Source organism: Cucumis melo, chromosome 9 (genome assembly GCF_025177605.1).
Source record: "Cucumis melo cultivar AY chromosome 9, USDA_Cmelo_AY_1.0, whole genome shotgun sequence".
NCBI classification, from domain to species: Eukaryota; Viridiplantae; Streptophyta; class Magnoliopsida; order Cucurbitales; family Cucurbitaceae; genus Cucumis; species Cucumis melo.
In genome coordinates this window covers 25,105,445-25,121,805 of record NC_066865.1, presented here as the reverse complement: position 1 = coordinate 25,121,805, position 16,361 = coordinate 25,105,445, and the positions used below count along the sequence as shown (strand labels likewise).

The following is a 16,361-nucleotide window of genomic DNA, read 5'->3' as shown; positions in this document are numbered from 1 at the left end:
ATACCAACAAATAGATAATGAATAAAATTCACTTCGAAGTTCTATCAAAAACACAAAAACGCAAAAACAAACTACATTGGCTCCTTGTCTTTTTTTAATATAAGTCTATAGTACTTTTACAATGGTTTACAAAACTAAACCAAAATTTGAAAACAAAAAAAAGTTCTTTTTGAAATTTGACAAACAATTCAGAGGATACAAATCATGGAGAGAAAATATGCTTAATTAAAAAAAACAAAAAGTAAAATAAAAACAAAAACAAAAAAGAAGGTGGTTAGCAAATGAAACGGGATCACAACCTTACTTAAACAAAATATGTTCTATAGGCTGTACATCTGTGTCCTTGAGTTCTAAAGAAATAAAATGGGATCAAAGTTAACCTAAAGAGACGGGCAGAGTAATAAAGGAAGGGGAAAAAAGTTGGAAAAGAAAAAAGGACAGCACTTAGCTTTACTTATTATTAAAAGTAGAATACAAAAGCCAATCCAGAGAACTCTAGTCTACGACCAACCCCCACATGAAATCACAAGACAAGAAGCTAAAACAGAAAAATTAAAGAGAACGTTTTTTCTACCGAACATAATCGATATTTATTCATTCTTGGTGTAGTGTCGAACAGCAAATGCCAAACCCAAAATCAACATGGGAACCAAAAACTGCAAGATCTTGATCACAAACTCAGGTGTCTTGTCTGGGTTGTGCTGTGTTTGTTGTGATGGAATGTAAATCTTCTTCAAAGGTACCGTTGAAGGATCAATTTCTCCGATGTAATATTTGTCCATCATTTCTCTTGCTGAATCACTGTGCCCAACATCTTCGAAATCGTTTGTGGCATCTTTTCCTACAAAACACAGTTAGTAAATGTTATCATATCCATCCTAATCATCATTTGCCCACCTGAAAGAAAGAGAATCAACTGTTTGTTATTATAAGGAACTCCGAGGATTACCAGTTGCTGACAATAATACTTCATCACCTCCGGGGTGATCCTCCATGAAAGGAGTTACATCATAAACCTAAAGAAAAGGTCATAAGCAATCAAACATGAGAAAAAAAATCTCACTACTTCCACTGAAAATAAACTACTGACGATGCCCTCAAGCCAGCTTAGTATCACGTCATTTAGAACACATGGACCCCAAGGCATTTAGTTCTGGAAAATTTAGGTGGTTTTTCTATTATTGAGTCAACCCCAAACCCTGGTGGTTGGGGCTCAAAATATTTAACGAGAGATGGTAAAGAATTTCTAAATTACCTCATCTCTAATTATCACCATTTTAAACTCAGTTTGGTACCCAAAGCTCTCGGCATTCACCAAGAATGTGACAAATTCAATATCTTTACAAGGTAGCCAAAAAAGGGATTTAAACCCGTTACCACTTTGATTGACCCCAAGTCTTCGACAGCATGCCAACCCTTGGGATGGGTATACTACTTCTAAGCATAATATAACAAGCAATTCAATGGAAGTTAGGATGTCTTATGGGGAGAAGAAAAAAAATCTCTAAGACTCTTTAGTAAATGTCAGACCTTTTTTCGTACACTACATATATAAGCGACGTATGATTCAGTCATACCAAATAAATCAGGATAATACAAACAGAACAGAAGGAAATGAGACTAAATTATCTTTTGTATTAAGGGTATGCAGAAGAAAAAATTCTAGTATATGAATCAAAACAAAGAAGAAAAAGGAAGAAGACAATCGAATTTGAGAATCTGTAAACAGAAATATGAGAACGTGCACGCAAAACAATGAAACCCCCAAAGCTACTGCATCTATATCGAACTCTTTTGGCGGATATTTGAAGAGAGTCCAGAATTAGCAAAGAGTTAAAACCCTTAGCCACAGCCATATGTTTTTCTATAGCAAGAGATTTCGTTTTCCTTCTCCAAAAACATAGGACATATGCTTTTCTTGCCAACCAAATAAGAAATGAAACAATTAAACCAGAACCGATCTAGTGTGTTAAAAAATTAATAAGAAGAATCAACTAAGAGAGATCCAACCTTCCCAGAGATAACAAGCCAGCAATCTTTGGTTTTGTTGTGCTTTGCCACTTCTTCGAATAGACGAACCTTCGGATCCGAAGCCATTTATCACTGCAACAACCAAAATTATGAAATCCCACAAAGAAAAGGGATCCAAAACCAAGTGTAGAGGCATTGAAAAGAAAGAGAGCGACAGAGCAGGAAAAAAACAAAAGAAATTGAAATGGGTCGGCAAGAAAGAAGGTAACTTACAGAGGAAAAATGGCTGAGAGGGAACGTGTTGTTCGGATCCCTGTTTGCGGCAAAGCCCGAGCGATTACAGAACGCAGATGGGTTCTTGATCTTAGTTATCGATATGGCAAGAAATGATTTTTCTTATTTTATTATTATTTATTATTAATTCTTATTAAGGTATATAAAGGGCGGCAAAAAGGTGAAAAGGTTGTGTAATAAGAGAGGGCAGAGAAGTCAATATATATTTTAAGAAGTAGAGGAGCGTTTTACTGGTAATTTACATGGGGAATTTCCTAATTGAAAAATCTCTAATAAAACATCAAAACACTATATGGGTTTCACATTACAATGGAAATTTTTCTGTTTCTCTCCCTCTCTCTCTCCTAAGTCCTCCTACCAAACATTTAAAAAGAAAAGAAAAAATGTTCAAGTTGGATACCATTCTCCAAGTTGGATACCATTTTCTTCTAACTCTTGCTTTAGTCTTGTGTTTCATAATCTATAATAATATGATTGTAACTCTTTGGAGATAGAAGATGGCTTTTTTTTTTTTTTCTTATTTTTTTATTTTTCAAATTTTTGTTTATTTTTCTTTTGTGCTAAGTTTCTTCCGTCCTTTTCTTTTAAGGCATATCTTTTACGTTTCAAGAGGGAAATTAAAGAACAATGAGAAACAAGAGAGATGTTGGGAAAATGTAAGAATAAGATGTAGGATGTCCGAGTATTGGTTTTGGTAATCATATACTTTTCTTTTAATACTCTCAAATTATTCCTTGTTAAATCAAATTTGTATAATATTATTAAATAATTAAATTGAATTAGGATACAATGAACTACAAAATAAATAGATTTCATCAACACATAAAAATAAAACAACAGATAGGAAAATTGTATAGAAAAATAATAGTGAGAATAAACTCTAATTAATTTTAACACTTTCCCTCAAACTCGATACCAATAGAAACAACTTGAGTTTCCGAAGCAATCAGTTGGAATTGAAGAAAACACTTTCAAATCAAAGTCATTATAGATCTAAGTTGAAGACGAATACCCACAAAAAACGAAAACACAACGAACATATAGGTTGAAGAGATATCCAAAAAGTACCCTAAACCCAAATTATGAACCAGAGAGAATACCCAAAAAAAAAAAAAAAAACACAAACAAACTTTTGGATGGCAAAATGAGCTAAGATTGATCTATCCCTAAACTTGGCACCATCTCCACCTCTTCAACTGCTTAACTAAATAACATTATTTTTGCTAAACTAAATAACACAAAGAGAACAAACAAAAATAAGTAAGAAGAGAATGGAAATATGGGTGATTGGCCTCCCTCCATATCTCCCATTTTACCAATATCTGCACTTCCCATAACCTGAAAAATTGAAACCAAAACAAATTGCTAAAGAAAATATCTTTTAGGAATAATTAAATTACAGAATTAGTCAATGAATTTTGATTAATTATAATTTGAATATTAAAAAAAAAAAAAGAAAAAAAAGAAAGGGGGAAAAAAAACAATAACAATGGCAATGACAGTGAGACTTACTTGGATCCACCGTGGTTAGAGCGCCCGTTTGGTCAAAATCGCAATCAAACTCCTTCCCCTCCGTGGCTTGAAAGTAGGCGTTCATGACGTAAGCAGCATGCCCTCGCACCGTATTTGGAGCATAACACGGCCCATTTTCTTGGATCGGCCCACAATCCAAGCCCAACCCACAAACGTAATCTATGTTTCTCTGCAAGGCCTCCACGCTGGCCTCAGTTTTGGGCACGCACCACCTTTTACTTTCACTCACTGTGCTTCGGCTTGGGCTTCTCGGTGTAGATATTGGGCCTTCAACTGGACCCTGATGGGCTCTCGGAGTAGCGGATTGAGCCTGTTAGATCCAAGTCGACAACAAACCTATCAACCAACATGTAACGATCATGATTATCAAAAACGTTTTAGGGTGGGTTCGAGCTGTGGCAGCTACCGTGGGCCGAAGAATTCCAATCTCATAAACCGGGGTCAGATCTGGTTCGAATAGCCCAAAGTTCCTTTCGCCAACTGGACCGGGTTTGAGATTTTCATTGAATAAAGCGAAAATGTATGTCTCGAAAGTCCGGTTCGGCATCAAAGGCGTCCCTTTGCCTGACACGACATGTCGCATGAGATTTCCATTGTAATAAGCAGCTTCTTTTGGGCCGACTCCAACTTGGGACGGGTCACCCTTTGAAGGCCAGCCCGTTTCGGCTATCACAATATCAAGATCCTCAAAGTTCATGCTTTTCATCGCGGAATAAACAGCGTCCAATTGAGCATCCAACATGTTGGTGTATAAAATTCCTAAATCCGAGTCGAACACGCCGGGGTTCGGTCGGAAAAGCGCATAATCTAGATTTTCAGCAGTGCAGGCGAAGAATGGATATGGATTCACCATTAATGGCGAGTTTGTTTCTCTGAGGAAGCTCAGCATTGGTTTAATTACGTGTGTATCGTAGCCTTGCCTGAACCTTCCAGTCGACGGCGGGGTTGAGTTCGACAAAATGCCCAGAGAGTGGGGCGTTGAGATTTGAATCCTTCGGTCCAGGGAGGCTTCAACGAGAGCTGTGTGAAGGCTCTGCATTGCTGGAACGAGGTTGGCGATGAGCAATTTATTGGCGGTGGATAACACTTCATTGCCAACTAGAACGCGAATGATGTTTGTGGCAGGGATGTAGGGTTGAATGTTGAATTTGATCCATTCTTCAGCGAAATTTGGCTTCACTAAGCGGGGGATTTGATCGTTAGGGATTGTAATGGATACTGAAATGCCGGTATGAGCGAAAGCTCGTAAGATGTCGGGATCCGCATCGAAGAGTCTGACGCGATCGATAATTGTGTTATCCAAAAGAAAGGCTGCAACTTTAGAGGGCGGAGGGAGGTTGTCAGCCACCGTGCCGTAATTGACTCCGATTGATCCACCATTAACTCCTGAAGAAAGCTAAACTTTTTTTATGAAAAGAAAAAAAAATGATAGTGAAAAGAAAGAAAAGGAGATAAGAGTAGAGTATGATGTAATTGATTTACCTTGAATTTGGATGAGTGTTGGGAGAATTAGAAGGAGAAAAGTGGGTAAAGTGGAAAAGTAAGGTAGAAGAAGGTGATGTGAGGGAGTGAAAGGAGGGGAAGCCATGGGATGGAGGTGATGAAGATGGATTTTGGAAGAAGAGGGTGAATTTGGGTGTGGCATTGGCCATTGTTGAAGAAGTAACACATATTCAGATCAGATGCTTTGCTTTGGGATTGGGAGAAGCTTAATGTTCTTGGTAATGCACTTCAAGCTTCTTCTTCTTCTTAATTACTTTTTTTTTTTTCACTTTTTAGATTAATTAATTGTTTTTTAATCTGTTTATAGAAATAACATGCTGGGCATGACAGTGATAGGAGCAGCCAATGGGAGACGAAGGGGTTAGTATGTATCCTTTATCCATACATATGACCTAATTATAAATATAATATAACATAATAAGATTTTAAAATATCAAAGGTTTATTAATCAGTAAGAGGGTATTTTAAAATATTGGGGTGGTTATCTAAGAATTGATGTTTTTATACAAAATATCTCCCCGAGTATAATTAAACTTGCCTTTTTCTCCAAGCAAAGGAAACAATAACCTTTTCTTGTCATTGTGGAGAAGGAACCTAGCAACCAATTGCTGCCCAGTTGGTTCATTAATTGATTTATTAATAATAATAGGTCGTCATTTTTATGAAATGTCAATCTAAGTTTTAAGATGTATACCATAAATTAGAAAGTTAGAATATTAAGATATATGTAGCAGAGTAGCACTATTAAAAGTTCTTTTTGAAAGAATTATATATATATAGAGAGAGAGATGAGGGTGAAGGGATCAAATTGCACCCATTGTTTTTGTCACCAAAATAGCTCACTCAGTCATTCTTTTGATTACGACCTTTATTGGTGTTCGGTAAGAACTAGGTTGCTAGATAATATACTACTCGACCAATTTGACAAACTTTAGAAGTTGTTTGAAGGATGAATTGGATTAAGATTGTGGTAGATTTTAATTTTTCGGTCATTCTCTTCTTACAAGTTCCATTAATCTTCTTTCTCACTGTTTTAAAGTTTCACGATTTCATTCTTGTTTCATTTAATCCTTTTTTCTACTGTTTTGATCTTCACGATTCATTTATGTATCTCGTAGCGATTCTCTACTTATTTTAGTGTCTCTCATAGTTGTCCAATAATCTTACCTATATTTTGGTTTCAAAACAACACCCTCACTAAATTGAGCCGTGTCGATGAGAGAGAAAAATATGGAAAAGTATTAGGTCATGCACCTCAAGATTTAAGCTAATAGTGGGTAACAAATTGATATACAGTTCGAAGTATAGTTTAGAAAGATTTGTTTACAATTACTAACATTCCACGAATCACATCCCTTTCCCTTATCAACTAGAAGAGGATAATTTATATTTAAGAAAAAAAAAAGGTGTTGTAAAATAGGTAAACAAACAAAGTTTAAGGAAGAAGAGACTTGGAATCAAAGTTAAAAGTTTGGGAAAATATAGCCATTATCAAAAAACATAAAATTAAAACAGAGAAGATGAAAAAGGAAAATAGAGAGGATTTGGATGATATGAAGAATGAGAAAATGTTTGGTTTACCCACTTTCCTTTAATTAGAAAGAAAAGAAAAGGATTAATTTTGTGAGATGAAGATTTTTTCTTTTTTCTTTTAAAGTTTTGAATTGGTCATCATAATCTAATAATAGAAATTGAAAAACGAGGAATTAAAAAAAAAAAAAAGAAGAAGAAGAAATCGTGTTCCTGTTTGACCCTTCTTCCATTGTGTTGGCTGATTTTGTGTGTGTTTCCACAGAAGATCCAAGGCAGGCAAGAAGAAGAAGAAAAAGAAATCCGTCATACCCATGGAGAATCAGAGCACCTGTTTGTCCTATGAGAAGCTCAACGGAATGGCCACTTGGGTCGGTACCAGCGTCGCCTCCGCCTTTTTCGCCTCTCTTGAGCGATGTTCTTGCATCAATCTCTCCACCTCCGACGACCACGAAGATCCCGAAGAGGCTCATGATCGCCCTCTCATGTACTGCACCTCCACTTCTTCCTCCGTCGTCATTCGCAGCTTCGAGCCCCTTCCTCCTCCGGTCAATGATGTCGCCAATCTCCCCGTTTGACCGCCTCTCTCTCTCTCTCTCTCTGGATCTGAGGTCCTTTTCAAATTAGGTTTTCTTCAGATTTTTTGCGGGATCGGGTTGCTTTTATTTTCTTTTCTTTGTTCGATGCTGTTCTTTTTTCCTATCCCCTTTCCTTGCTTTGGGATTGAGGATTTCGTGTTCGATCTGTTTTTCTTCGTTTGTTGATATCTATCCTTCTTTTCTGTGAATTACAAATTGAATGTTATAATAATAATTAACCGGAAACAAATTGTGTCTCTTATCCTTGTTGGTAGTATCTCATCGTTATTTGAGATTGACTATTGAACTGCATGATTTTCTATCGTCCTTTGTTCATGAATCCTGATGAAAAATTCTTAAACCAATGACCCAAATTGAGTTGGGATTAAGATGGGATATGGTGTTACTAAAGCTTAATCTGACCATTGGATGGTTCCAAAAGTCACCCGAGTTTCTGCTTGGTGGTGGGAATATTGCCCTTTTTCTATTGAAATTGTGCAGATGCAGATCTGAGCTTTCTTTCTTTCTGCCATTTCTGTTTTTCTTTTTTCTTTTTTCTTTTTTTTTTTTTTTTGAAAGCATGCAGTTGAACTTCTGATTACTCATTTCCGAGCTTTGTTTCTGCCTTTTTTTTTTCTTGTTCTTGGATGTTCATGATTCATAATGCAGTTAATGATATGGGATGTCTAGGAATTGGCTAACATATTCTGAAATATGATTAGAAGCAGTTGGAAAGACAACTTTCGTACTGTTTTGTCATTCGTTTTCATGGATCTCAGACACAAAACACCTCATCCATTGTTATTTTATGTCCGAAAACACAAGGCATTGTAATATAATATTTGATCAAACAGAAGAGAGAGATAGTGATCTTCTCCAAACTCCAAAGCAGAATAAACAATATATATGTGTATCAATATTTAAACAAGTATGAATGAAGTTTGTTCTTTAAAATTTAAAAAACAAAAGTGAGAAGAATGGAAGACGTTACATGTTTCTTTGTCTGCTTCTTGGGATTTGGAATTTAGATCTCAAAGTCGCTTAATTCTTCTTTTTTTTTTTTTTTTTCTTTTTGTCAGTACAGCTAATTGATTCTAATCATTTGGCTTCTGATTCAGTGCAGGAACATGGCCACATAGCTTTGTGGTAGCAGAGAGCTTTAATAGAAATGGCAGAAGAAAAGAGGGGGAACAAGGAAACAAACTGCAAATAAACCCCTCTCTAGTTCACTATTTTAAATATCACATACATTGTAAAGAATATTTAGATTGTATTTACTCATCGACAAGCCAAGAACTGATCTTTATATATATATATATATATATATATATATATATATATATATATATATATATCTTGTAATCCTCTGTTTCTTAAAAGTAAATGTATAAACCATTTGAATATTGATCAAATCCCTTTAAGTCACAATGTAATCATCAACATCAAATTCCTTTCCTATCTCCCTTATTTCTTAACAAGTTCCAAATAGTAAATTCTCAGAATTTGTTGGCATTATATTTGCTTCACTACCATTACAAGATGGGGAAGAGAGATGAGTTCATAAGAACTTCAAATCTTCTCAATCTGTTTGAACTTTCAATTCTATGGTGGCTTCTATAGAACATCTTTTACAAGAGAAGGGGAGAAAAAAAAAAGGCATAAGCCTCCTGCACAGAAAGCTTTTGTATTTACAACAGATGGAAACTCGAAGGATGCTAAATAGCTTAGCTTAAGCTCATAACACCTGACCTAAAGATGATGTTGTTGAATGAAATAAGTGAGAATAATACACCTATATAATCTCTGTTAGCAAAAGGGTTGCTGCAGACTTGTGTTAGTGTGTAACGATACAGCAAGAAAGCAAACAAAAAAACTTTTTTCTTCTCTTTCAAATTCAAAGACCAGCCTGGCAGGTAAAGTCTCATCAAATGAAAACGACTGACTAAGTTTGCCCCACGCTCAAATCCTCATGTCTCTCGTCGTCTTGATACGAAGCAGAAGTAGAAATGGTCAAAATATCAAATCAATCAAAAATGGCCCACGAGATATAATGGCATATAACCCATTCTTCTTCAATGAACTCAGACCACCGATCTTGATTTCCTTGACCATGTTAGAGCAGAAAAAAGCAAGAGGTAAGAGGTCCTCCAAGCCCTGTAGTAACCTGCATCGTTGAGACAACTTCTCGTATCAATGTTATTTCCCCCAATACATGAATGACTTCACATGTTTGTTACTGGCCAGCAGAAAATACTCAAATCACAACATCATAAAGTCTATGATTAAACTGCCTAGAGGATGATTGACAAGAGAATCCAGGTAAGCTAACCTTGGCCACTAGGTGATTTGAAGCCGCTTCCTCAACAGAGAAGCTTCTTCCATCAATTGTCATTTCCATAAACTGACCCTATAGTACCAGAAAATCTATAGATATGCTCGAGGAAATTCCGAAAACGGTAACGTATCGATTATCAGCAGATATAATTGTGTTTTATTGCAGCTGGTGATAACATTGGTTGGTTGATCATCTAAAATGAGATCAGGCTTCCATCATAGCTATTACTCAGCCAGGAGGCACTAACAAGTGAGGCACCACAATATGAAGAAATCACTTCATGTACTTGGAAAATCCTGAAATTTCAGACAGGTACAGGCAAACCGTAATTGTGAAACGACCTGATTCGTCCATCCCATCCTGCTGTCACAATAACCAGACCCCACGCATGAGAACTTGATGTATTTTGGCAAGACAACTTCAGAAATTTATACCGAGATTTATGCATCAAAGAGGGTCTCGATAGTAGGCTTGAGGTTGGGAGCTTCTCCTCAGGCCAAGTTGCGGATCCCTTGGGGAAGGATTCTAATAACTCTTGGCTCAAAGAGAAAAACGCAGGTGATGGAAGCGGGAAAGTTTCCGACGAGTTCCTTTGCATGCCAGGAAAATGTCTTTCACCAGCCTCTGTGTTACATCTCAAACCGCACCATGGTACTGCAATGGAAGCATTGGAGGAGAAATATTCATACGACTTAATCTTTTTCACAGGGGAAAGAACCGCCTCGTTTTTATAACTGCAGTTCCATACATATACATTAGAATCCCCACTTGCCGAGATGATATGTTTCCCATCTGAGGTAAATGATGCAGACATCTGGTTTCCGGTATTACAAGGCCCTGAACAGAAAGGACGAAACTTGCTTATGAGGGCACATGGAAGACAGGATACGACGAACGACACCATTTGGTTTAAAAGCAAAATCTTCATAATCGAAACCAAACAACCAATCAAGCTGACTGTAACCACATCAAATCAAATCACACTGATCATATACAATGCAGTAAAACCTCCCAACCGGATTTAACCATGCTGTTGATACTTGATATAATGAAGATATCAACAACAAACAAGGATAGACAGGTGCATACCCTTGTACTTCTGAATCACATTAAGCCCTTGAATAATCCGGATTCGAGAGTCAGCAGAGCTCACCATTATTCTGCTTGAATCTTCTGCAGAATACTTGTGGCCAAAGGAAAAAGAAAATAAGAACGCATACAAAACATTAGCATCCTGAACAATCAGACCAAGAAACTAAAACATAAACATAACACCTAAACGTGAATAAGAAGATTAGTTGAAAGAATTACCTGAAACCCCGTTATTTTCTTACTGGGCGACTTCTTTTTACTGGACAAACATATTTCGCCATCTAATTCCAAGTTATTATCACCTAACCAAAACAAATCATGCGATCAGTTTAGAGAATCTTACTCCAAGATCAATATAACTTCACAGCTTTATAGTTCATTTCGGTGATAAGATAAATCCAATCGCACTCTAGAATCCATTTGTATCAAAGCAAAACCCAGGTTGTTGTCACTTTTATGAAGAATATTCTCCTCTTGCAAGTCACTTTTATCTACAAAATCTTTACTAATTACTCTTTCAAGGTAATAGCAACTTCATACCCAAGCTACACATTGAAGCAGATGTATGGGAATATTCGTTTATTTCCATGCAAATTTTCAGATAATGGTATATTGATGCCTAAAAAGAATTCCCATCATATAACTACAAAAACTTTAGTGTGAAAAGATTTTCTTTTCATAGATATCACAATATCAGTTCTACATCAAAATTATTTAATAAGCAGCATAGTGAATGGACGGTAGCACAAATTTCACAGAAGCTAACATATACAGCTCATATCATTCAACATCATTCATGATCATATACACACATAAAGACAGCAGGCAAACAGACCAATAGTTCATTATCACAATAGATTGGGAGCAAAACCAAGGACAGAAGATAAGCCTGGAATGGGAATTCAAATTAATACAACTGACGTACCTATTACTTTAAAGAAGCGGCAAGTACCATTTATGGAGCCAACAATTCCTCCCTACATTATGAACATGAAAATACCATTAACGGCTAAGCAAATTTCCTAGTTTCAACCTCTAAACGATGAAAGAATCAGACAAGCACACACCCGTCCATCAGGATGATAAGACACTGCAGTGACAATTTCCCTAATGTCAATCCAGTCAACAACTTGACAAGAAGGAATTCCCCAAATGCGGATCTTTCCATCTATTGAACCACTGATAAAGTAATTTTCATCCATGGGATTAAAATGAACACAAGTAACTGCAGCCAACATGGAAAAAAGTAAATAATAAAAAAAGAGGAATAGTGAGAGCTACACGTTAATAGTTTGTAAACAATTTTGTTCACTCTATTAACAAAAAGGAATTACAAACTCACCATAATTACTATGTGAAAAAACTCCGAGACAATCATCAGATCCTAATCGCCAAAGTCTGACAGTTTTATCAATTGATGATGACAGAAGATACTGCATATGAGAGAACAATACAAGTTTAACATGATGACCAATTCATAAGCATGATTTAGTTTCTAGGAAATTCACAGCATCACTACTTACATTGTTTTTTGACCAAGAGAGATCCAAAATATCACCAGAATGTCCATGGAACTCGTGCAATGGTCTCTCCAATATTCTGAAGATCTTAGGTGGAAAAATTATACAAGCTGATTCCGATGTTTTCCTCAAAGTCATTGAGTTAGCCAACTTCTCTTTCTCCACAAGCAGGGGTTTCAACTCTGAAAGACGATTCACTGTGAAGTAAATGCAGGATGGATCAATTTCGGGAATATCAGATTCATTAGATCTTTCATCTTCAATAACTTGCCACAATTTAACAATCCCATCATCACCACCAGTAGCAAGATACTGTCCATTAGGACTAAATTTCATCGTCAAAATAGCACCTTCATGTGCCTTGATATCTTGTCCCATATACAGGGCAGATAGTTCCTTCAAATGCTTCTTGCAATGGCGAACTTTCACCCTCCGAACTCTCGACCCTGCAGCAGAATCATCATCGACTACCAATCTTGTTGATTTACCATGCTTATCAAAAATGCAGGCTGCTGATCGCAATTTCTTAAGCCAACGTTTGTTGACTCTTCGTGCTGAACGCAGTGGGATGTTTACTCTCTGAGCCTCCATCTCCATCATTTGTTGGAAAGATGGCGAGGAACTAGAAGTTTCCTCAAGCTCTTCAGCCATTGAAAACCGAACAGAGGGTTTTAGATCCCCATTTTTCCTGCCGCATTCCCCCTTAATCACATCATCTCTATACAGAACGGTATTGGTTGAAGCCATCTCTGCAAGTTCAATATCATCATTAGACCAACATGAAATCGAAGATCTTCCTGAGCAAAACACATCTTCGAAATCAGAGGATTCAACCCCAGAATTGTCCCTCAATCTTCCTACATCCCCTTCTCTCCAATCACAGCCCAGAGACAGAGAATTCCCGTGACAAGGAGGAGGAGTTCGATCTAATCCCATCCCCATCCATGTCAAAAACTTCCTCCGACGTTCATTAACACTCTTGGGGCTCCGATTCCATACATCATAAACCAAACTCCCATCGACCCAATTGTTGAATCTGGGATGAGAATCAAAGGCTGTAATACCATCGCAATCGGGTTCAGATATCGAAGGAGCATTGATCTCTTGGGCATCAAAAAATGGGCATTCCTCATCTCCGCTAACGCTACCCATTATTCCTCACAGTTCAACCCATGAAAACGCCTCAAGAACGCGGCATTATATGCGGGAAGAAAATGTGAGGAAAAAAAACGAACACCCACTACACAAGAATCCAAAAAAAAAAAAACAAAGGAAAACGCAGATCAGTCTAAGAGAAAAAAAAAATTAATAAATTATATAAAGAATGACAATGATTGCAGTAAACCGAAAAAACAAAAGGGGTGGATCCCAAGCGAAACCCATTGAACCTGGTCTAGCAAACAGCAAACAAAAAGAAATGATAAGAAAATGTTAAAGGAAAACGAGAAAGCAATGGAATTGTGAAGTAGAGAAAGATATAGCGGGCATGAATGAGTCAATTAGCACAGTAACTGGAATACCCATAAACCAAAAATCAAAGATCAGAGGAAAAGAGGTGAAGGAAATGAGAATGGAGAAAGAAGAAGAAGAAGAAGAAAAAAGGATTAATAGAGAAAATGAAATTAAATAATTAAATTAGGGGAAAAGGGGAAAAGTTTTCTTACATGGGGATGAGGATTGGGAGAATGGGGAATTGGGTTTTCTATGAAAATGAGATCTGTTTGAAACTGAGGAGGGAGGAGATCGAAGCATCCATGGAAATTTGGAGCTCTTTTTGGACTCTCTCTTTCTATATCTCTCTATAGCAGAGAAGGAGCAGTACAAGAAAGGAACACTAATTATAAAATAGGGAAATTATATTGAATTAAATTAAGAACAAAACCCATCACAAATCACAAACAAAACAACAACAATATTTAAAAAATAAAAACCTTTTTTTATTATTATTATTGTTGTTATTATAAAGAAAATAGGAAGAACTAAGAAGAAGAAGGAGGAGGAGGAGGAGAAGAAGGGTTAAAACAGGAAAGAAAAAATTAGTTCCTCGTTATTCGTGGTTTGATGGACCGCGAAACGAGATTCCAAGACTTGGTATGTTTGTGCTCTCTCTTCTCTCTCTATCTATATAATACATATATATATATATATATATATATATATTGTTGTTATTATTATTATGGATTAACTTGTGGAATATAGTTTTTTCTATTATCAAATTTCACGACCCACATCACAGTATTCCCATTATTCACTTTAATGATTCCTCAATACTTACTTATAAAAATTAAATAAATAAATAATTTCTTTTCATTAATGAATTACTTTGCAATGTACTCCTTGGAAATTTAACTCATTCATATTTTGGGGAGATATTCCCTAATCAAAATAATTAATGACATGATCACTTTCATGATCCTAAGGTACATCTTAATTAAATTGCTTTGATATTTACATTTTAAATTATAGCTAACAAGAAAAACTTTTGTATACTGTTTGGATAACAATATGGTAGGAATCTGTTAGATTTCATTTCTTAAAATCAAAATAATTTGAATATTCACTGTATGGAAAAATAAATCTCTTATGTCAATGTTTGAAAATTTATTCTAAATAAGGAAAAAGTTTTTTTTTATTATTTAAAAAAAAAAAACAAATCTCTTGGTGTATTATATTTCTACCTTGAATTTGATGATATATTTGAATTTAATAAATAATTGTTTTGTTGCATGTAAAATTGAATTACTTGAATAATGAATATAATGGAAATAGTTATTGAATGTCTCCATTTAATGGGTAAGATTTGAATAAATGCAAAGGAGGGTAAAGTTAAATCCCCAAAAAAATTCAAATAAAAAACATTTAAATTAGTATCATAAAAAGGCATTACAAAATGTTGTTGGATTCGATTAAGAAAAATGGGAAAGATTTTTGGTTGCTTGTGTGTCTCAAAATTGCAAAGTGGTAGTAGGTTGCCAAAATTGTTGCTTCCCATTTGATGATTAAAGTCAACACCTAAGACTTTTGACCTTTGAATTCCATTAAAATAAAAATAGAATTATGAATATATTCATCCAAATAAATCTCTCTTCTTTTCCCTTTCATTTTATAATACACTATGCTCATCAAGTTTGACCAATGCTTGATGTTAATTTGAACCCAAACTCAATAATAATAATAGCAATATATGTGTGTGTGGACCATTGTTCTTCTTTTCTTTTAATTTAGTCCAATTTTAGTATTTATCTAACTCGCAACTTTTATTTTGGTACCTATTTAATTTTTGATTGAGTGAAAACCAAGTTACATATGAAGTTAAATATTCAATTATTTGCAATTGGTTTTAAATTATTATTAATTTCGTCGTTTTTAAATAAACTATTAACTTTGTTTTTAATTTTAAACTTCTTACCTCTTTTTCTTTTGTAACAAAAGAAATGTATTTAAAGTGTAAATAGAAATTTATTTTTAAAAAAAGAATGAAATTAATTATTTAAACCAAATTAGTTAACAAAATATACCAAAAAAAAATTATATTAGATAGAAGACAAAAAAGTATACCAAAAAAAAACTTCAAAAATTCAATTTTATAGTAGGTAGATGACAAGAAAGAAAAATGAAATTTACAAAAATATAATCAAAAATTTTTGATAAAATTTACTATATTTTATAAAAAATTTAATGTTATGCTATATTTTAAAATATCTCCTTTACATATCTTTAACTTTCTCAATTTAAATTGTTACATCAAAAATAAAAATCAAATTAAATTTAATAACGGGTGAATCAATCAAAATTATAAAATAAATTAAATTATGACATATAAAAATGAAATTGAAAAATTAATTAATAATTGATCAGACAAAAGTGATATATTGAATACTTTGTGTGTAGACTTTTTATAATATTTTAGAAAGGCTTAAATTAAACATAAACTTTAATTGAACAAATGAAATAAAAATGAGAAGAAGTAAAACAAAAAGAAAAGAAAATAGGTAAGTTGTAATT

The 16,361-nt window shown here is 34.9% G+C and overlaps 4 protein-coding genes across 16 annotated transcripts; 1 reads left to right on the top strand and 3 right to left on the bottom strand.

The window, feature by feature from the left end:
• Positions 1-420: 420 nt before the first annotated feature.
• LOC103482987 (cytochrome b5) lies at positions 421-2,644 on the bottom strand. The gene is made up of 4 exons (XM_008439420.3): positions 2,245-2,644; positions 2,011-2,103; positions 950-1,016; positions 421-841 (listed from the first exon to the last, which is right to left on the bottom strand). The coding sequence occupies exons 2-4, from the start codon at positions 2,095-2,097 to the stop codon at positions 591-593; spliced, it is 405 nt and encodes a 134-aa protein (XP_008437642.1). The 5' UTR covers positions 2,098-2,103; positions 2,245-2,644; the 3' UTR covers positions 421-590.
• A 491-nt stretch (positions 2,645-3,135) lies between these two features.
• On the bottom strand, positions 3,136-5,443 carry LOC103482986 (glucan endo-1,3-beta-glucosidase). Its single transcript, XM_008439419.3, has 4 exons — positions 5,281-5,443; positions 4,205-5,184; positions 3,778-4,108; positions 3,136-3,603 (listed from the first exon to the last, which is right to left on the bottom strand). The coding sequence occupies exons 1-4, from the start codon at positions 5,441-5,443 to the stop codon at positions 3,578-3,580; spliced, it is 1,500 nt and encodes a 499-aa protein (XP_008437641.1). The 3' UTR covers positions 3,136-3,577.
• A 1,371-nt stretch (positions 5,444-6,814) lies between these two features.
• LOC103482984 (uncharacterized) lies at positions 6,815-8,821 on the top strand. 4 transcript variants are annotated; one of them, XM_051090000.1, is made up of 2 exons: positions 6,815-7,442; positions 8,533-8,821. In XM_051090000.1, exon 1 carries the CDS (start codon positions 7,146-7,148, stop codon positions 7,407-7,409), a length of 264 nt encoding a protein of 87 aa, XP_050945957.1. In that variant the 5' UTR covers positions 6,815-7,145; the 3' UTR covers positions 7,410-7,442; positions 8,533-8,821. The 4 variants fall into 4 exon arrangements, with proteins under 4 accessions (XP_050945957.1, XP_050945956.1, XP_050945959.1 ...); XM_051089999.1 differs by having other exon boundaries at positions 8,528-8,821; XM_051090002.1 differs by having other exon boundaries at positions 6,815-7,458.
• Positions 8,822-8,895: 74 nt separating this feature from the next.
• Positions 8,896-14,472, bottom strand: LOC103482983 (uncharacterized). 10 transcript variants are annotated; one of them, XM_051089994.1, is made up of 10 exons: positions 14,021-14,463; positions 13,702-13,749; positions 12,360-13,596; positions 12,179-12,269; positions 11,904-12,061; positions 11,762-11,813; positions 11,056-11,138; positions 10,834-10,927; positions 9,739-10,701; positions 8,896-9,573 (listed from the first exon to the last, which is right to left on the bottom strand). In XM_051089994.1, the coding sequence occupies exons 3-9, from the start codon at positions 13,506-13,508 to the stop codon at positions 10,049-10,051; spliced, it is 2,280 nt and encodes a 759-aa protein (XP_050945951.1). In that variant the 5' UTR covers positions 13,509-13,596; positions 13,702-13,749; positions 14,021-14,463; the 3' UTR covers positions 8,896-9,573; positions 9,739-10,048. The 10 variants fall into 10 exon arrangements, with proteins under 10 accessions (XP_050945951.1, XP_050945952.1, XP_050945953.1 ...); XM_051089995.1 differs by having other exon boundaries at positions 13,702-13,744; XM_051089996.1 differs by having other exon boundaries at positions 9,739-10,581; positions 13,702-13,744.
• Positions 14,473-16,361: the final 1,889 nt, after the last annotated feature.